The 21,190-nt window shown below is 40.7% G+C and overlaps 1 protein-coding gene and 1 long non-coding RNA gene across 3 annotated transcripts in view; one reads left to right on the plus strand and one right to left on the minus strand.

Moving 5' to 3' along the window:
* Positions 1 to 1,141: 1,141 nt before the first annotated feature.
* Positions 1,142 to 7,533, plus strand: LOC124995953. The gene is made up of 3 exons (XR_007110781.1): positions 1,142 to 2,682; positions 6,616 to 7,058; positions 7,239 to 7,533. It is a non-coding gene; the product is annotated as an uncharacterized LOC124995953 (long non-coding RNA).
* The window catches only part of dok6 (docking protein 6), a 55,999-nt gene continuing 38,036 nt past the window's right edge, over positions 3,228 to 21,190 (minus strand). Inside the window, exons 4-8 of one of the 2 annotated variants that reach the window (XM_047568727.1) lie at positions 19,906 to 20,025; positions 16,211 to 16,406; positions 15,693 to 15,831; positions 13,730 to 13,835; positions 3,228 to 4,463 (exon numbers count right to left, since the gene is read on the minus strand). In XM_047568727.1, coding sequence (XP_047424683.1) covers positions 4,309 to 4,463; positions 13,730 to 13,835; positions 15,693 to 15,831; positions 16,211 to 16,406; positions 19,906 to 20,025 — 716 coding nt within the window. In that variant the 3' untranslated portion in view covers positions 3,228 to 4,308. The remainder of the gene's footprint in view (positions 4,464 to 13,729; positions 13,836 to 15,692; positions 15,832 to 16,210; positions 16,407 to 19,905; positions 20,026 to 21,190) is intronic. The other variant, XM_047568728.1, reaches the window with a different exon arrangement.

The raw sequence follows: 21,190 nt of genomic DNA on the forward strand, positions 1-21,190 counted from the left end.
GCTAATCCCTGCAATGTTTGCAGCACGACCTGACGTTAACAAGCTCAGAGTCAGATGCCACTTCTCAGTCGGATATGACAAGATTCATTTCTCCACCAGACACCGAAAAGGCAGCGGCACAATTCATTTAAATCCAACAAGGACATACTTTGCTGCCATGTTCCCCAGTTCCAATTAAATTACTTTTGTTGAGGTATTAAACAAATTTTACTTTTGAAATTGTGCAAGAACCCTGTAAAATAGCTAATGTGCACCAGCTGTGGTGCAAGGTAATACCATGTGCTGCTCGCTGGTATATACGGTAGAATTGTGTGGCTCCAGATGGAAGAGATGGTGCCAACTAAACACTGGGGAGTAAAAATGACCTTGTCTGGTTTTAAAGAGGACCTTCTTAACTTCTGTAATCCATCCGTCATTGTGAAGCATTCACATAGAAAGGAGGTTACTTTGCTGGACCAAAATAAGTCTGGCACATTACCAGTTATCCAGGTCATAGTGGTGGCTGCCTAATTTCAGAACAGGTCCACTCGTCTTTGTTTAAGCTTTTTAAACTCATTTTCTTTTGTCCAGGCTTTGTGCTAAAGCTGAGATAACCACCAATAAAAAAATAAAAAATAAAAATATCTAAGAAATTCAATTACCGTTTTTCTTTTTTCTAATGATTCATAGTTTTTAAATTATGGAGTTACATCAGCCTATAGTTGTCCATGGTTGTCCTGAATCTATAAATGTCACCATCTTTTTTAAACAATATTATTATTTTCACGGACCCCTTGCAATTACAAAACGGACCACTAGGCGGAGCAGGACTTCACTTTGCAGAGAAAAATTAAAGCACATATGTATTTATATTTACCTGTATGTGTGTGTGTTGCAAGTTTGTTTGTTGTGCAAGTTTTATTTTCATTTATTTGTTTATTTATTTAATTTTCTCTCTTAATTTAATTCATTTGTTTTTTATTTATTATTTTTTATCTATTTATTTCAAGGGTGGTTATTGGGATTGGAGGCAACGGGTTGGTTTGATGTTCACCAACGTGGGGAATCCAGTGGGATATGCATATGTATATTTATTTATTAAAAACTGAATATAATGCATATACATGTAATAAAGAAAACCAATGTAAAAGCAAAAAAAAAAAAAGACCAGAAACTGCTTGGGATTCAGAGGGTTAATAATAACTCGAAAGGAAAAAAGGCTGTGACATGATAGAACATTCAGTTTATTACATTTTTTAATCAACAAAATCATTACATATGTACATTTAGTGAAAACTGTAGTCCTACACTCATGTATTCAAAGTGCTATCAACATATAACCTAACAGAACACAAAACATGGTGGACACAAACACGACCTCATACCAACAGAAACCTCCGTGACACGTCTACAAACGAGTGGAAAAACCTGCAAATGACGAACTGACGCGATCACTGAGAATTTTCTCCAGTCGTCTCGGTGAGTAGTGGAACTATTATTCACAACATTTATTAACCACACTTGAGCTAAGACTCAAGACAACTAGGGCATAAATGTGTCAACAGACGTCTCAGTGGACTAACAACCTTCAGTGGATGGGCACTTTGAGGCTCAAATTAATACGAGGGTTGTTGTTTTTTTTATTGTTTTTTTTTTTTAAATAACATAAAATAAAGTGACTACTGCAAAACTTAACACGAAATAAGTGCTTGAACTTTTCCAGTTCCCCGGGAGTATAGTATCTAACGTAGCTCTAGAACCCAAACCATCAGGAACAACTACAAGAAGAGGAGACGTTCAAATAAGTGGTTTAGGTTTGACACTGACTGTTGCCTGAAAACTGATTGTCATTGGAAATCTTTTATTTTAGGAGATGATGCGTCTGGTGACCGACAGGCAACGAGTGTTAAAGTCAGTATTCTTAGGTGTAACATGGCATTTCACAGCTGGGTCTACAATATTTTTAAGAAAACATAAGACATCCCGAAGCTGTTTTAACTATTCCGTCAACAAAACTGGTAAACTCAAAAAGCCCAAAGTCGTCGCTTTGGTTGGATCTCACGCCCACCGCTGTCTGCGTCGAAAGGCACTTCTTACTGGAGGAGGACAAACATTCAAATCATGTATTCAGAGATACTCATGCTTCTAATGAAAGGACCTAATGACGATGTTTTCACGGCTCCTGTCGCTATTTAAGCGAACTCATTCTCTCAGGTCCTGCTAATGGATGCAAAACAAAACTGTGAAAAAATGAGTTGTTTGTGTAGCCTGGCTTAATGCGCATTTTGGATTTCATTATGGGGGCATGTGTTGAATGAAAAATCTTACATCACACTTCTCTGATGGCGGCCATTTTGTTGTAAATACAATCAATTCAACAGTGCCCATTTGATGTGTATGACTATTTTGCTGTTGCTTTTCTTTCTATCTTAGTCATAAAGCTTGTCTGAACATTTTGGAGGACCTTTGCTGATAATAATAATAATAAAAAAAACTAATTCTGCAACTAAAATATTTCAGGCAGGGGCAAATATTTTATGGAGGGTATGAATTGACGTCACTTCCGCCCGAGGCCTCGCCCCCCGAAACAGGTGAAATCTATCAGTCAATACGGGGAGACCGTGAAAAATGTGGATTATCAGATCAAATCAAGGAATATTGGACTCGACATTGATCCATACGAACTAGTATGGATTTATAAAAGTAAGTTTCAGTTAATATAAGTTAATTTTTAGCTCATTTCATTATGATAAATGTAGATAAATAAAAGATGCTAACGCTAAGAGCTTAACCGAGAAGTAGGTTAACGTTAGCCAAACAATACTGTAGCTTCCGACCACGTTAAAAAGTGTGACGGGGAGTGATCGCAAATATTCTGTTTATTATTTTATTTTTATTTATTGTTGGAACTGAAATAGTAACTGTCGGCCATAACTACACCAAAACAACAACAGAAACAAACTTATCTGGTAACTCTCCAGAATAACTTTAGAAGTAACGTTAACTTAAGGTATGACTTCATCAAAAAATACAGCAATAAATTAATATTACCAGGTTTCTGTGCCTGGATTCCAGCTGTTTCTTCGTAATGCATCGATCCATTTACTTCTCTTTTCTTTAAAGAAAATTAAATTACTTTCCTTTAAAGAAAGGAGAAGTCGGAGATGTCTGTAAAAATATATCTCTGACTGCTTTTCAGTTCTGTTGGTACAGTCAGTCAAAAAACAGCTCACCTTTTTTTTTTTTAAAAAAATAAATTTTATAATTTAGACGTTATTAAAGTCTATTATTCAAGCTAATGATGCTAATCTCCATGTTCAACGGTCACCACTCGGTGGCCGTAACCATGGAGACTTTGCTGGCTGTGACGTCACGTGCATACCCTCCATTCTTCATTTTATCCCGTTAAATTACAATATATTTTGTCTTCTTGTCAAGAGAAGTGTGTACGCCCATATCTACCTGTTTAAGTCAATTTGTGGAGTTTATGTTTTCGCGTGTTTTTTCCACATTTGAATGTTCACGTCTTGCACCCACGTTGCCAAATTCACCTCTACTTTGCATAACTCATCTAGTCAAACTGCTTCTCCTTCCTTCCGCCTTTTTGCTAATGAACCAGTTATCAGATAAGAGCCACTGTATGTATGAGGCCGGGGAGGGGCTATTAAAATCAAATAGCTCTGGAGAAAAGGTTGGCAGTTTAAAGCAGAGGCTGTGAGAAGGTTGCACTTTATCATTTCTGACATGACAGTCCGTTCCCATATCCTTGAAGCACATTTCTGAATGACTTTTTCCTTTTCTACCTCTTTGCCGGCTGCAGCCGATTAAAACCTGCAATCACCATCAACTCGTTTTCTGCACGAGGCATTGATCAATTTCACGTTTTTCGAGAGGAAGAGTGTTTTGTTGGAGTGGGAGGAATATCTGTCCGAACTGGTGAAGCTTCACTTGAATTGAGGCTGCACACCGGACAAAACCTTTTGTTGTTATTATTATTTTTTTTTAAGACTGAATCTTTAGTGCCTTCTTGTTCATTAAAAAAAAAATAGGGATCATGCTGGCTTTAAGAGGATATTGACAACATAAACCTACACTTGAAATGATTTTTTTTGGTGCAATCTTTGAAGCTACTTCTGCTGTCATACTTCCTGCAAGAAAGAAAGGATACAAATCCCCTCAAAGATCCTTTTCACGTCAACTCTTACAGTTCGCACTATTGTCTGGAAAGTATAAGCAGGAAATTATATATTACACATGTCGCTATACATATTTCTACATCCTCTCTACAGTGGTGGGTAAAGTGTCCAGTGTTGGCGGAGCAGCTCTCTGTCATTGGAGGGGTCTCAGGCTGCAACTAGATCCGCAGCCACTGGGGGGCGACGGTGCCTCTTCCTGGTGCTGGCTGTCCTCCTGTTCAGGCTCATCAGACAGGAAGCTGGGGAAAGTCTGTGCTCGAGGGATGAACGTCATAGCCAGACCTGTACCTGAGGGGATTTAAAAAAATAAAAAAAAAAAGACAAGAAGAAGAAGTAGGAGGAGCTATTTTTAGAGGAGTAAAATAATAATTTGAGTGAACTTTACACTCAAACCATTCGGCATTGTTCCTTAGATGATGTAGTCACAGCACAACTGTTGCTTAGTTACTGGCCAATGTATCATTTTAATGAAGAAATGAAGATGGCAAGAATAAACCTGACCTTCTTCACTTAAGAAAAAAAATATGTTGCATATGTGCGTAATACTTAGATATAAACAGAGTTGTATAGTAATATAGTAAAGAAATAGAACCACATATTTTCGATGAGTTTAACGGAGGGTATGCATTGACGTCAATGCCGTCTGGGGCCAAAAACACAGTGAAATGTAGCGGTAAATACAGGAAGAAATACGGGGAAAAATGTGGATTATCAGATCAAATGAAGGACAATTGGACTCGACAATTATCCATACAAACTAGTATTTATTTGGAAAGTGAATTAGCCTCAGTTTCAGGTAATTTAAGTTAGTTTTACGTGATTTCAGTTATGATAAATGTAGTTAAATATAAGATGCTAACTCTAAGAGCTTTAGTTTAACGTTACAAGTCATACAATACTGTCGTGATCCCAAATATTCCGTTTATTATTTTATTGTTATTTACTGTTGGAACTGAAATAGTTACTGTCGGCCGTAACTACACCAAAGCAATAACAAATTAATATTACCTGACACTCAATGTGAACCACAACACCAGGTTTCTGTGCCTGGATTCCAGTTGTTTCTTAATAATCCAGTTACCTCTCTTTTCTTTACAATTTAGATGCCAACCATACATCCTAGCAACCGTTACTATGTAAACAAGGTCCGTCAAGCTGCCGACATCCAACAAGCTAAACAGGTGAAGTGGTGTGGTCAGACACTAGGTACCAGAAGAGTTTGACTGGGGGAAGTTGTTTTCTTCACAACAGGAGCGGCGCCTTAAGTGGATCAAAGAGTGCGTAAGGCCCCACTCCTGTTAAATCTCAAGAAAATAAACAAGCATACATACGTCTGCTCCTAAAGTAAGGCTAGAATGGGCTAAAGCCATAGTGATCGCTAGCCAGCTAACGTTGCGCTAACAAGACGCTCGTATATACAAAACTGTGTAACAAAGTTATGGTTTCTGTTGGCGAATAGTTGTAATATTAGTCCCTAACTAACTGGGAGCTCTCTCTAACGTTAGTTTACATCAAATTTAAACTTATTTTGTTTTCATCTTTCATGTAGCATTTTGTGAATGGACAGCCTACTCCTGAGGCTAGTGACTTGTACATGTACTCCACCTTGTACATCCGTGTCCTTTAGGTTTAACATTTGAAATAATATAAACAACGATATGCAAACTTTGACTGCTTTCGTTAATAACTATATAACACAATACTTGTACTTTTACTTTCAGCACTTGAGTAGTAACTATTAAGATAAACTACTTTAAATACTTAAGTACGAAAAATGTTAAATACTTCAAGTAATACTCAAGTAGAATAGTGTACTTATACTTTTACTCAAGTCTGTGTCTCTAGTACTTTATACTTGTCAGAATATAAATGGTAACAGTGGCAACAAGCAGCCTTTCATTTCAGATAAACAACTTCATTTCACTCTCTCGCCTTCATTTTTTTCCTGTTCCTTCCCTCTCCAGCTTAATTCAAAGTAATTGGACCAATTTGTTCCACAGTTCGTATTGGTTAAATGCACCGAGAGGGAGCAATAGATGCTCCGGAGGTGGTGGGGGGGCGGAGGGCGGTTCTCGTACTATTAATAATACATTAGGAGTGCCGCGGGGAGTTGTGCGCGTAGAGGTGGTCTGTTGGATAAAGTGGCTGGCAAGCTGCTGATCGTGCACCAAACGGGGAGGAAGTGGCCAGTGATCAATATTTCAGGAGGTGCAAAAACCTAGCACAACACTGTAATCAACTCTAACCTACAGCATGCACGGGGACCCGCGGCTGGTGGAGGGAGGGAGGGAGGGAGGGATGGAGGGAGGGGGTGTCGGGGGCAGATTGCTGCACGTCGATACGTACACGGACGTCTCGGATCAGTTCAGCTGCAGAGGTTAATTGAAATTTGATTAACAAATGAAAATTTTCTCTTTTTTTTTTTTTTTTTTTTTTCCAGGGCTGCACGGACAAAATTGACAAAGGCATAATTTTCTTGAGTGTTGTTGGAGCTGCAATGCCTATTAGCAAGAGCAAGAGTTCATAACACACACACAAGGCAGAGCAGAGGTTGTGTGTGCAGCAGCAGCAGCAGCGTCAGTCATGATGCCACCAAAGGGAATCGAGGCTCAGACCGTGAGACGTGCGACGTGAAATATAAAACATGACCCAGTCAGCCTGGCAATCAATGTCAAGTGGCTGGGTGAGTGTGTGTCAGGGCCACAGAGGCAGAAGACTACTCTTTAAAAAAAAAAAAAAAGAGGTGTGAAGACGGGTGACGCAAAGAAAGACACTGAGAAGGAAAAACATAAAAAAAGGCATTTTCCAGTGTGAGCTGAGGGAACAGCTCGTTGGAGGAAGTGGAGTGGGGCCGGTGTGGGCGTGAGGATGAGTCCATAACAGGTGAGTCATGCATACACACCTCTGTCCGCTACTCTTTCCTTTCCACCACTCCCTGAAATTAAAACAAAACCCAAGGCTGTGGTTTTTTAGGATTTAAATGCAGCCGTGCTACTGCTGCAGGTAAGAAAAAAAAAAACAGCAATTCTTTCTCTTTCTCTTCCTCTGCGTTGTGCTTAATAGATTGCTGAAACCGCTGGTGCGCAACCAGGCATATCCCTTTCACATCTTTGCCAAGACAATCCCTTCCCTTTCCTCAACCAAGGCCAATTTAGGCTGGGGGAGGAAAAAAAAAAACAAGAAGGAGGCAGGGAGCCGAGCGCAGACACAGAGGGCGAAGCGGATCTCATCATCTCCTCTGGCATAAACTGTGGCGTTTGTTCAGCGGTGCCAGAGCCCGTGGCGAGAGGCGCGCTTTTGGACCGCAAACGCAGTAACACTTGGTCAAATGGAAAAAAAAAATAAAAATAAATACGAATAGAAAGAGAGAGAGATGATGATGGTGTCAGCAGCCCTCCTCCTCCTCCTCCTCCTCCTCTTTCTATCCCTATGAGAAGCAGACAGTGATTTGTCAGTGCCTTTTCATTACCAGGGAAGGTCATGTCATCCTATCTGGCCTGGGGTGGCAGCTGCTGGGCTGGTGCATACAGGACAAACCCGGACACACACACAAACACACAAACACACACACTTACACCTGTTGGCACCTTTCAACGTGCCACGACCCAGATTGCATCCTAGTAACAGCTGTAACCACAGGAAAAGAGCCGCAAAAAGATTGTTGCTAAGTAATAAAACATCAATCCAGGTCGCCGGGGGTCAGCTCATTTTCAATTTTGGATTCAAATAACAACTGATGGCTGAAATTAGAAAACTCTTTCCCCGGCCAAACACTTCCACCTGGCTCTGGTGAATTTTTCATAGCTTTTCTGTTTTCCCATCTACAGTCTTCCATGTTGCCTGTTGCAGATAAGACGCCGTTATCATCCCTGTTCTTCTATCATCTCGTCCCCGTGCCTTTGATACTCTCTGCCTCTCGGTATCGCTCCCCTCAAAAAAAAAAACAAAAAAAAAAAACACTCCGTATCACTCCCAGCCGATCAAACTAAGAACAGCGCTTCATCGTTTCATTAGAATTGCTAATGCCACGGCTCTAAACTGCGGAGCACAATAAAACGAGAGAGAGTAAAAAAAAAAAAAAAAAATGGACGCGCCAAAAAATGCCAGCGTTCTCGTCCCCTTTTCCACTCCAATATTAGCTGGTAATTGAACCTTTTCTGACCTTTTTTCGAAACTTTAAAGAGCACTTATTTCTATGCATCAGCAACCTCGGAGAGCACGGCGGTTTCTTCTGAAATGCAAAAGAAGTGAATAACATTAAGAGTAGAGGTGGAAGATAGCACGGAGCGGAGACATTGTTTTAGTGTACACCGTGGTTTCCTCAGATTAAAACATCTATCTTGGGTTTCTTTTAAAACTTCTCGGTTGGCTGAATTCCGTCTAATACACACTATATATTCAGCTTTTCTTTTCACGCCACATCGACTTTCTTTTAAACGTAATGACAATTATCATTTTCCCTCCGAGCAAACAGGACTTCTGGGAGGTATACCGGAGACTTTTCCAGCTAAATAAAAAGCAGATGTGAAATATATTACATTAATTATGCTACTTCACTGTCAGGTCCCAAAACAACAAAAAGACAAAAAAAGAAAGACAAAAAAAAACAACAAATAGGTGAATAAATGTCTTTTGGGAAAAGAAACTGTGTCCCTTAATTATCCCCCCCCAACCCACAGGGTATTTGAAAGCAACCCGAGCATGACTCAGCAAATTGACTGTGCTGATTGGATATTCATCATGCACACAGGGATACAGCCGGCAAGCAAACACAGGCAGCCAGTCGGTCCAAAAACACCATTCCTTACTCCGGTTTGGATTCAAATTATTATTCCAGGAAATAAAGGTGTCATTATTACTAAAACGTTAATTATATATATTTTTAGAAACAGCTCATTAACGGCTGAATGTGTCTCTAAATAAGCACATTCATTTAAAGACAGATTTCATGGTTTTCCCAGCGCTAACAAGTAGGAGCTACTTCTAGAGATCCCAGAGTTCACTGGAAAGGATTGTAGAATAGCTCATCTAATTAAAAAAAAAAAAGAAAAGAAAGAAAGATACGATTTAAATTGGTGATGGCTGACATTTCTTCCCTGTGGTTTAAATAAATACTGTTCAGGCGTTGTTACACAAATCTACCATTTATCTTTTTTTTTTCTATCTTTAGTTTTTTATTATTCAACTACAACGTCATGAGTTAGTTTATAAATATGCTTTTAATTATGCGAGAGCTCTATATCACACTTCATGTGCTTTACTATTTACACCGTGATCTCTCGTGAATATGTAATTTTGTACCCACTGCATCCAGTTTCTGAACTATCAATAGCTAAAAACAAATTAATCAGAATAAAACTAACAGTAAAACAATCTGTTGTGTTTTTATTAAAGCAGACAGGCATTAATTGGCCCGTTTGCCATAATCCAGATCTGATTTGATGCCGTCTGGGAACAGCAGTGAAGGGAGCTGGAGGCGTGCAGCTCCTCATCTATCAGATCACTATGGCTGCTCCTTCTCGTTCTGTCACTTCCGGCAATAATTCAAACTGCTCTGCTAAGACATCAGCTGTCCTGTATTTATTCAACGAAATGAACGTTGTGCTACTAAGCTATCCAAGGAAATGATTAAATTCCTTGTGACCACTTCATAATGAAAGTCAACTTGTATTGTGCAAGTCAAGATATCTTTATGAGATTACAGCTGCAGTAACGTCATCCCATACATTTTTTTATGGGAAAATTGCCACGGATGTCCACTTCATAATAACGCAAACATATAAATATCGTCAATATTGTGTTACGTTAGCCAGCGATAGACAATGATTAAAATTTATTATTTTATTATTTATTTAATCATTTATTTAAATTATACTAAAATTATTCAAATCTTTCCCCATATATACCAAAAACATGTTAACTAAACTGTTAGCAATCACGCGGCATAGTTACTTGTGGATAAATGGTTTTTGACTACTTTTGGTTTCACCTTTATATTTCATCATTACCTTGTTTGGTTTCATTCATTTCAGCACAACCTCACACGTGTCATATAACGGTTATTGTTATTATTTTTTTTTAATTCATTTTGAGAAACTGTTTCAACAACCTGGACCTCAAACCACACTAAAACCATAAAATATGAGTAGGAGGTGTAACAGTAAGTGATAATATCCAATAAATATCTTTCTCTTTAGCTGCAACGACTCCCACAACTTTTCCCTCTTCCTTAGACACCATTGATTAGTTCATGCAATACATTTTGTTTGTTTTGTTTTGCTCTCAAGCATTTGAAGCTGGTTAGCGCTCTCCGCTTGCTAGCGTTTTCCTTTTCAAAGTTTCTCCGTGCATCAAACATGGCGACAATGTACCTATGAACACAATTTAAAAACTGGTATATAGGTTGAAGTTAGCACTTTCTACACAAGTTAAACAGAGACTCAGTGACGCTGCGTCTTGCTGCTACGTCGTCTTAAATTGGTCACGTGATTTGGAGGGTTAAATCGACTTAACAACTTCGTCTGGGTGGGTTGATGAAAGGGTACTTCACAAAAATATTGAGCTGAAATTCCCTCACGGGTGCACATACATTATATCTCCAGAGAGGTGGAGACATTCTGCCAATAAGGAATCAATGCAATTACTGAATATGTCTGTGCTCATCAACGGCGTTTAAAGCAGCACCAGCTCCTGACACGCCACGTACAGTCCAAACATCTCACGTCGCAACAGGACTTCCGTCATTCCTCAGTATCATCTCGTCGTCCCCGTTGTTTGACGAGACCTATCGGCGTGTCCTCAAACACACTGATGCGTTCAATTTATTCATGGGAAAAGGAGGGGAGATAATGGGCTGAATGCGTGCGAACAGAAGACGGTGGAGGGTGGTCACAGACCGGACAGAGAACGTGTGGGAGGACCGGTGAAGATGCCAAGGTGATGGATGACGGAGAAGCTCCTCTGCTCACCAGAGTTTGGAGAGCAAGAGTTTAAAAAGGAGACTTCACAGAGGCCGGGCTTATAAATAATGACCTCGAGGTGGGAGCTTCTATGTTAAATGTATATGAAGGAGAAAAAAAGAAAAAAAAAAAAACATGTTGGTGTTTGGAATGGAAGACTCGCATTTTGCTTTTAAGCTTATCAGGAGACAATTAAATGATAATGAAGGAAAAAAAAAAAAAAAACAGCCTTAGCTTTTCAAAAGAAAGTTGTGATGTCGGAGTGGCTTTCATCTTCGCCCGCCTTTCTGTTTTGCTCTATCAGTGAAAGCCAAAAGGCCCATAATCCTGAGATAAGTCTACTAATCAACTAATACCGTGGACAGAGCATAATCGCATCAGCTCACTAATCACCTTTTTGCCTCTGGTCCACATCTAGACATTAACACACGCTTCCTATCTCTTGCGTTTACATTAAGTGCACGGAAAGGACAGACTGTGGTGAGCTTGGATGCTATAGACCATCTTTAATTTTATAAGATAATTTAGCTTATAGGTCTGTTTTTGTCTTCAGGCATTTGGATTTGGAGTTAGGTCTGGATTCTGGCTTTGTTTCTGGTTTTTGTTGTCTTTTAACTAATAGATGTTCTTGGATGTTTATGGTTGTCGCCCTCCTGCATCACACAGCTTCTCCCGAGGCCACTCTGACAATATCCTGGAAGCTAAGTGGCCCCAAATCGTGATGCTACCTCCACCATACTTTACCTTTGAGTTGCTTTTTTATGTACTGTGCACTTTGCTATGTGTTATTCTGAAACAATGCAACTGTAAGGAAGTGACACCAATGCCCTATTATATGTGGATTCAGAAGCTGAATGAGTTGGTATGTGAATATCCAAACACACAAATTTATTAAGATCGTTCAAGAGAAGCAACTCCATACAATAGTGCAGTGATTCCTTTAAGTTTTTGTCTTTTTATCCTGGGCTTCTTTATAACTTACTGCCATCTCATTGTGTGGCCAACTCTACAGAGAAAGGGCTGCTATTTCCTGTTTCCATTTATACTCAATTCTATTACCGGACTGATGAATATTGGATCTCTTGTGGATAACTTTGTAACACTTTCCAGCTTCATGCATATCAACTATTCTTGATTACATCTCTAATAGCTCTAATCCACATATCTGATCATGTTAAACTGATTGAACTCCAGATTTGCAAACTCTAAACTCTAAAGTTAGCTTTAATTTTGTCTTTTTTGCCGTTAGCCTCGGGGTACACCGACCAAAAAGGGAAAACAAGAAAAAATAACGTCTGTTTATTCATAATTGTAATTTAGAGGAAGACCTGGTCATATTTTAAGATTAATTTGTAAATGCAGATCATTCCAAAGGGCTGTAGGTCCATGAAAGAAGTAGAAAATAAATTAATAAGTGCTGTGTATAATCCAACCTTTCTCTGTAACTGGTGGAGGTAGAGCAGAGCTCAGTATTGATCAAATAAAAACACGAGGGACTTTAGGAGAAGTGCCAGGTCATCCATGGCTCCAGTCTCAAACTGATGGCGCCGCCCGTGTCCCAGAGAAAATAGCATCAGTTTTGCCAATGCAAAAGTATGTGGTCAGTTTATGGTTTAAATCAGAGGTGTCAAATTAATATTAGCTGGGAGGCCACATACAGCCCAATTTGATCACAAATGGGCTGAACCAGTAACATACTGTAGCAGCATCATAACCATTAAGTAATGAGTAAGTAAACTTCAGATTTTTTCCCATTTGTTTTAGTGCAAAGAAGAACAAGTAAATTAAGAAAATGCTTACATTCTTATTTTTCTTAAGAAAAATAAGTGAAATTTGGGCTCATTGCTGCCTGCTGTTTAGTCCTGGGTCTCTGTGTTGTGTTATGTCTATTTCTCTTTCTACATTAGCAGACAAATTAGGGATAGCAGTTATTTTCATTGAAAAATTGCAGTCATCTATGAGTACAAAGCAAAGCGCTTAAATAAGCGTAACAAATACAAACTGTACAAATAATTAGACTTTCAGAATAAAGAATTCAGAAGAAAATAAAGCTCAGGAGCAGATATACATACAATGGACTTGAATACAATTAATTAATGTAGAGTTATTGTTTGTGAAAATGGTCACAAACTGTGATTGCTACACAAATAACTGACGTATTCATCTAGAAAGAGTTTTTTTTTATTTTTGGTGCAGGTTTTGTATGATCGCAGATAATTGAATTTCATTTGAATTGTTCATAGCATTTTAAAAACAGGTCCAGTTCCATTCTGGTATTCTTCGCACTTTGCAAATTCATGCCGTATTTTTTACACCTGTGGTTTAAACTCAAGAATCTGTGCTCGTCTGTTGTGAGGGTGGAATCTAGATTTACACACATGAAACTGAAAGGTCAAGAATTGCAACTATTGGTGATAAAGAGATCTTAGAAAAATGTATTGTATTGTGCAGATGTATGTATTTAGCAATGTAAGTCTGTGCATGATGTTGAAAAGTTGAATAGCTGGTTTTGTAAAGTACTTTCTTCGCTTGTTTTCCCTTTACAACAGAAACCAACAGCAACATGGTGCATATGGTAATTAGTACGTTTTGTACCTTGGTAACTGTAGAGATCCCCCACGCTGGTCTGACGCGTGATGTGCTGCCAGTAGGCGCTGCGTGGCAGGGAGATGGACTTGGTTAGCGTCTCTCTGGAGTGGATCTGAAACAGACAAAGGCAGCTTCTGGTGTCTCTCACTTCTCTGTCACTTCTCAGTCACTCACTCACAACGGGGGAAGCGTTTGTGCGTATGTCGGTAAACAGTGCGCGAACAGTACGGCGTGCTGCAGGTTGTTTCCGCTCTGAGGGGCTGTTTGATGAGTGAGATGAGGACTCATTTGGGATCTTGATGTTGTTTTGCTGCTCGTGCTTTAGATATCGGTTTGCAATGTGAAACTAAAGCCGGAGAACAGCTTGAAATATGTGAAATATGTCAACACATTAACAAGAAAATATGTATTTCCTCTGCAGTAAACATCCTACTTGACCATTCTGTTTAGCTATTCGTGTAATTTAAAGAGCTGAGGGTTGCAGCTTTTGGAAATGTTCCCAAGTGGTGGGGTCCAGGAGCACGGCCATATGGTCAAGGCTCATCAAACACTAGGCAGGCCTACGTAAATAAAGAATACAGATGATAGCAGGGAGGAAGAGAGGGAGGAAGGAAGGAAGGAAGGAAGGAAGGAAGGCAGGGATGGATGGCTGTTGTGATGGAAGGAGGGAACGGAGGCCAAGGCGGTGGGGTGTCTGAGGGCTCCTGGGCCAAAGCAGCGCTTCAGAGGGAAAGACCAGGCGGCGAATACCCTGAGAGAAATGTGTGCTCTTGTGTGTGTTTGGACATCTTGTGTGAAAATCATGATTTATTGCCTTTGTGCTCTCTGGTTTCTAAAAATAATTCTGCCAACAGCCTCAATGAATTGCTCGTTTGATCAGCTTAAATCAAATAGGCGGGGAAGAAGCCACTGAAATAATAGAAAAACAAGGGGATTGAAATTAAACTGCTATTTGTGGAGCTTTCGCAAACATTTCTCAGTGTGTCCTCCGGCATAAGGGTATTTTAGCAATCGTATGAAAGCAACGCAACGAGGAGTATTAAGGCATACAACCCTACGTCACTGTGACGTCATGGCGCCAGCTGGAGGCAAAACGGAGGGAAGCTTGAGGCGAACACTGTCACTTTCAGGCGTGAAAATATCGTCTTGCTGTATTTTTGGAGCTAAAACCGAAAACACTAACTTGCGAGTCATAGACAACTTTGGTTTGGCTTTGGCGATTAAAGGAAACAATTGGAGTGAGACAATCAACAGCAACAGTCACATTTCGTATCAGGTAAGATTAATATGTACTACATCATCAGTTGCAGCTTGAATAACATTATGGTTTCGACTAAATTGTGATTGTTAATCATGATTTGGGGGATTCTTATTACAGGTTAATGCTAATGCTAACCGCACGCTAACCTTACGTTAGTTGTATGTTTCAGGGGTGTCCAAGCAGATGTTGCATTTACTACATTGCCCTTCACAGCAGTTCCACATATGCCTTGTAATGTTTTTGTCGGAAAAGCTTCACTTGATAAAGACAGACCAGACTTTGTCCCCTCTGTGTCCTCCTTTGGTCAAATCGTCCCTCCAGTGAGTGAGAGTGTAGGGGTCGGTGAATATAGTCCCATCAGTCAGAGTCAACTTTTTAAAGTAAGTATATTCTCTCAAATATGCATTTTCCTCATCCATTCTTGCCAAAACAGTCTCTTGAAATATGCTAACCGGCGTTTACAGGCTGTAGTGTTTGAGATGTTTTGCCTCCAGCTAAGCTCCGCCCCTCAAAAAATCGTCACATTGCTTAAAAACCGCGAAGGGGTCTATTAATCCAAAAATGATGCCATGTTGATGCATACACTCGTTTGTTCTGGTGGCAGCGACACAATACAGTCGTTGGTCTTAGCAAGTGTGACTGTGGAGAGGAGATAACCCCCTGCAAAAAAAGAAAAAAATATATATATATATATTTATACAAACATACCTGGGAGCTCTTCTCCATCTCCTCCATCATCCTCTCATGCTGCTGGGCAATGGCCAGCGTGGCCGAGTGGACCCGCTGGTAGATCATCTCCCCCTCCCGCGTCTGGAACGTGAACAAACCCTCTCCTGTGTCACACATCCTGCGCCAGGAACACACACACAGAGACACACACTTTGATGGCGCTCTACTCTTGGATTGCCGCTTTACAAACACGCACGGTTTGAATGTTCGGTTAGGGAGAGGCACGTCGCCGTAATAATAGCCCGCTGAAGTCAAACACACTGATCGACTGGATGCAGAAAACAAACAAAGACACGCATTCACACCTGTCACATCATCGCCTGAAGGACTCTGTGGTAAATGTTGATATCCTGGGATGATTTGGAAATCCGGAGTTGCTTTGTTAAAAGTTTTTATAACATTTCCAAAAACTAACCCCCCCCCGCGCCGCCCCCAACTGCCACTGCCAAGATTTCAATCTCACAAGACAACACAAAGAGCTGAAAATCTGCACGCACGCCCACCTGCCGGACTCAAAGGTGAACCAGGTGGAGTCTCTGCCGTATCTGCGCAGGGAGCTGAGCGGCCACATGATGAGTTTGAGGCGGGCGTTGTGAATGTCCCACAGGTAGATGTTTTCATGGGTGATCTGCATGGTGCACTCCCCGTAGATGTCCAGGTTAGGGGTGGGCATCAGGTACACGTTGAAACGTTCTGGAAGCATTCAGCATACACTCACGGTCAAGAACACCATTAACACTCCAGCACGGACTTCTTTTAGCTTCCAGCATTTATTACAAACCTATTTATGCAGACAGTTTCCTGAACTTCTGGGTGTAATTTATCATAAGTTACTACATTCCTCAGAAACCACAAGGGGAAGCAGGATGTATCATTCACAGCAGCTTTATCAATCGTTCTCCAAAGCTTCTGGTCATACTTGTAGAAAAGTAAAGAGGTGGGTAAAAAGATAGTCGCATAAAGTGAACATGTTCTGGTCTAACTTTGATTATATCTGAAAATACACCACCTGTCTTGCTCACTGCTGTGTTAATCTAAATTATTACCTGTAAGAGAGGGTTCATTTTACTTTTGAGGGTAGGAGCTTGGGGGTGTCGATGGCTGGTTGATTTTTCTTTGGGGTATCATGTTATGTTGCTCGGCATTTCAAACAACAACCAGATAATTGTTCTGCTTTTTTAATCTCGTACGTAATGTGTGCGCTACTTATGGTGCGATGGAAAAGATGGCGCTATCCCTCTAGCGGTTCTTCTACTGACTCTGTTTACCTACTTCTATTTTTTCTGCAGCCGTCTTTCTTGGATATCTGTGTTCTGGGGTCATGCGCACCTGCGTAGTCTAGTTAAAGTCAGATTAAGGTGTATACATGCTGGGGAAAGGTTTCCATGCACTTAAATTGTCCAGTTAAAGTCAGATTAAGGCAATAATTTATTTTTGTACGTGCATGAAAACGTACTGCATTAAATAATTAACCTGTAAAAAGAGTAAAACAAAGTGTGCGCTAATAGGAACTGGCAGTTTGTGTTGGACCAAATGAAGCACGTTCTACTGATTTCTCCGTTAAGGACAAAACACAACTATGCTAATTACAGTGTGTGTGTGTGTGGCCGTGCACCCTTATCATTCAATAGCCTAAGTCATGGGTGTCACAATCATTTTAGTTCAGGGGCCACATGCAGCCCAATTTGCTCTCAAGCGGCCCCAGAACAGTAAGATATTAGCATAATAACCTCTAAGTAATGACTACTCAAGATTTTTCCCATTTGTTTTAGTGCATAGAAGAACAAGTAAATTAGGAAAATGCTTACAGTTTATTAAACTATCCTTCTTTTCTTAAGAAAAATAGGTGCAATTTGGGCTCATTACTGTCCTGGGTTAGTCCTAGGTCTCTGTGTTGTGTTATGTCCTCTTCTCTTACTAAAGCAGTGGACAAATTAGGGACAGCAGTTATTTTCATTGAAAAATTGCAGTCCTCTATGAATAAAAAACAAAGCACTTAAATAAGCGTAAAAATAAAAGCGTAACAAATACAAACTGTGCAACATAATTAGACTTTCAGAGTAAAGAATTCAGAAAAAAATAAAGCTCAGGAGCAGATGAGATTTCTGTGAGATTTTTGAACTTGGCAAATTCATGCCACGGGCCAGATTCGACCCTCTGGTGCAGTGGTTCACCAGATATGCAGCTGGATCTTAACCAGGTTTTCCAAGACCTACACCCACCCTACTTGGGAAAGCTGTATTACTCTCATTCCATTGGTAGATGAGCTCTATTGACTGCTCGAACCTGACAATATCCTGCATCTAGTAGGTTTAGGGAGACACATGCAATGCTCGTTTAAAACTGGTGAAACGGGTGAAAACTGATGGTGAGCTCAGATCAGACGTTTTGGCGCTCTGCAGACCCCAGGTCGGGAACCACGGCTCTGGTGGCCCAATTTTGATGTTTAACACCTGTGGCCTCGGTTACTCCCACCTGTTTGTTCATTTAGAACCTGCGAGCTTCATCTGAGGCCGTCTGACTCTTTTTCAAACCGTGTCAGACACCTGTTCAGCCTGTCTTTACACCTTATTACGGGGTGATGCGTCACGTCTCACTGAGCTGTTTCGTGGCGGGTTTCGCTAAAATTAGATTTTCACATGTGTTCAGGTCTGTGGATGTCTGAGGACGAGGTGCGATCGAAATTAAATGGAGCAAACGAATAAATATTTTGGCCCGTAAAAATTTATGCCACAATCCCAAGGTTGCAGCCGACCGTAATAAAGGATACTGTTTAAATAAAAAGCGATAAACAAGAAATATTAATGCTGTTTTTTATGGTGCCACAATGCAAGCCTCACAAACACCGGGCGACGGCCGGTTGTAAAATATCAACACACTGCCAAACTCTAGAGAATGAAACTTATTGTTACTAAAATGCGTCACCTTTTTTGTGGCTGCTCTACTTAACTCACTTTTAATTAAACCCAACAACCTGTGAAAACGTTATTTTCAATAGCACTTTACCTGTCTTCTACTATAATGGGTCTAAATAGGCGTCCAGTGAGCTGCACCGGGTTCAAGAAGCCAAATCTGCCTGTTCACATTAAACTGTCTCTCTGAGGCAGACTGAGAGAGAGAGAGAGAGACAGAGAGGGTTCTCCATAATCTAAATTAGTTCTCACTAATTACGCTTAATGATTCAAAATAAGCCTTGTGTCTGCAGTGGATGGAAAATGGCAATGTCACGGTGCAGCGTATTTTTAGGGATAGTGAAAATGAACTCTGATCTAATTACCGGGCCCTGCTGTTAATTGAAATCACAGGAAAAAGACTTTTTTTTTTTTTTTTTTAACGCAGTGGAGAGGTTCGACGTTTGGGTTTGTTTCCCGCAGGATTTCTGCCTCGACGGGAGGGAGAGGGATTGTGTTCAAAACGGTTCAGTCGGTTCACACCGGCACAGTCAAAATCTCGGGTGCTGACGCCGTAAATAAATGAGGCAAAGTTCAGCTGAGGGTTAAAATTTCACTTTACAGCGAAATACACTTTACAGTGAAATGAAAAAGGGTTGAAATGACGGCAGATTCTTATCAATTATTCGCCCTTTTACAACTTTAAACTGCTTCTTTTTTGCCTGTTGCCTTTTCGATTTCCTCCGCGCGTTTACAAATTACACAGAGAATGAGCTCCGCCGTGATAGCGGGGCCCCGTTGTCTCCTCTCTCTTTTCCTTTTCCATTTCCTGTGAGCAGAATATGTGGGGAGGCACATTTATTTCACATGGCTTTAGGAGCCATAATCTCATCCATCTCTGTGACAAGCTTCATTATGAGGGAAGCCAGTGATGCACAGCACTTCTCATTAGGCCTGGAACACAGCCCCGGCCACAGCCTGTGACCTGTGCTCGACACAGACACACCGGTTTCCTTCAACACACACATCCACAACACACTTGTGAAGTTGAGCTAACGTACCTAAAGGCTTTAGCAGGGGACTTCGTATCAGATATTGACAATAAATGGCCCCTTATTAGGCAGGCCTAATTGGACGGTGGCTGTTCCACTCCCCTAACCCTTCTACGTCTCAGCTCTGCTTTAACACATATGGGTACAGACTGCAACTGCTAACTGCTTGGTGGTGGTGGTGGTGGGCTGAGTGAGAGAGATTGACCCTGAATGGCTGTCTGTGTTAGCGGGGACTAATTGGGCACTCACCGTTCTGCTCCCGCTGCACCCCCGCTGCTAACAGGTCCGGCTCTCCCAGGCTGATGTCGTTGAGACGGCTGCCGAGGCACTCCACGCACAGCAGCTTACACCATTCCTCTGCATCCAGCTCTGCACACATCGGCTCGCCGTTAGTCCACCAACAAACACACACACACACGCACACACACACACACACACACACACCGCCCCCTTACACCCAACACTGCATACATAATTAAACACAGTGTCCGGATTACACCACCTAAAGCGCGCTGCCAATAGTGTGTTTACAAATACATATGCACATAAATCAAACCCGAGGAATTTCAAGATAAAATGTTGCATGTACAGGACATGAATACAGCAAACAGCGACCGCGGGGGGAGAAAAATCCATCTGATCGATTTGGTGCAGATTGAAAAAGGCAGTCGGCTCAGCAACAGCCAGCGACAGATGAAGGCTGGGCCTCTCCTCCACTCCATTGCCAATACTCAGATGAAAGGCTGTACAATATGAGTTGCTTTCCTAGAACAATATGCCCAGAGTCACATCTGAAACAACGGATCATCTATTCAGACGATCAATAAGCTATTTTCCAAATTGCAGATGGGTGTTAGCTTGTTAATTGGAAAGGAAATGGATGGATGCATGGGGCTAAATAATAATAGCCAGTCCAAATAATAAGGTATTTTTTTTGTTCGTATTTCGGCTAATACTGCTCTTGTGTCACTTAGCTAAACTGGTAGCTGGAGTCAGGGGCTAGTTGGCTAAATTTAGCCAAATTTATTTTGTTTCTGTCATTTATGCATCATTTGTTTGATTGAGCTTCACACTGAATTATTTTTTCAACCTTTGGACAGAGCCGGGATGCTTCCCCCTACTTGCTCTTCACGCTAAGCTAGGCTAAGCTAAACTATGCTATCTATCTACTGCCAGTAGTGTCATATTTAACATACAAACCAGCACCGCTAAAGTTTGCTAGCTAACATGTAGTGTCTGTTTAATTGTGACAAAAAATAAGAAACAGCTTGCTAAGACAGCTAGCTGTTAGCAGTTTCTTCACATTTAAATTACACATACAAGAGGCTTATTCAGAAATGTCAGATCATAATTTTAGTTTTATACAGCTACAGTTAGCACCTGGTTGGCTAAAGTAGAACAAGAAGTGAAAATACACTAGCATAACGTTAAATAAAAAGAACAGTTCCAGCTAGGCTAACTAGCTGTTAGCAGTTGTTTCATATTTAAAATTCATTTCTCACTGAAGTCTTGGCTGTAAAGTAAATAAATCAAG

This window comes from Mugil cephalus, chromosome 18 (assembly GCF_022458985.1).
Source record: "Mugil cephalus isolate CIBA_MC_2020 chromosome 18, CIBA_Mcephalus_1.1, whole genome shotgun sequence".
NCBI lineage: Eukaryota > Metazoa > Chordata > Actinopteri > Mugiliformes > Mugilidae > Mugil > Mugil cephalus.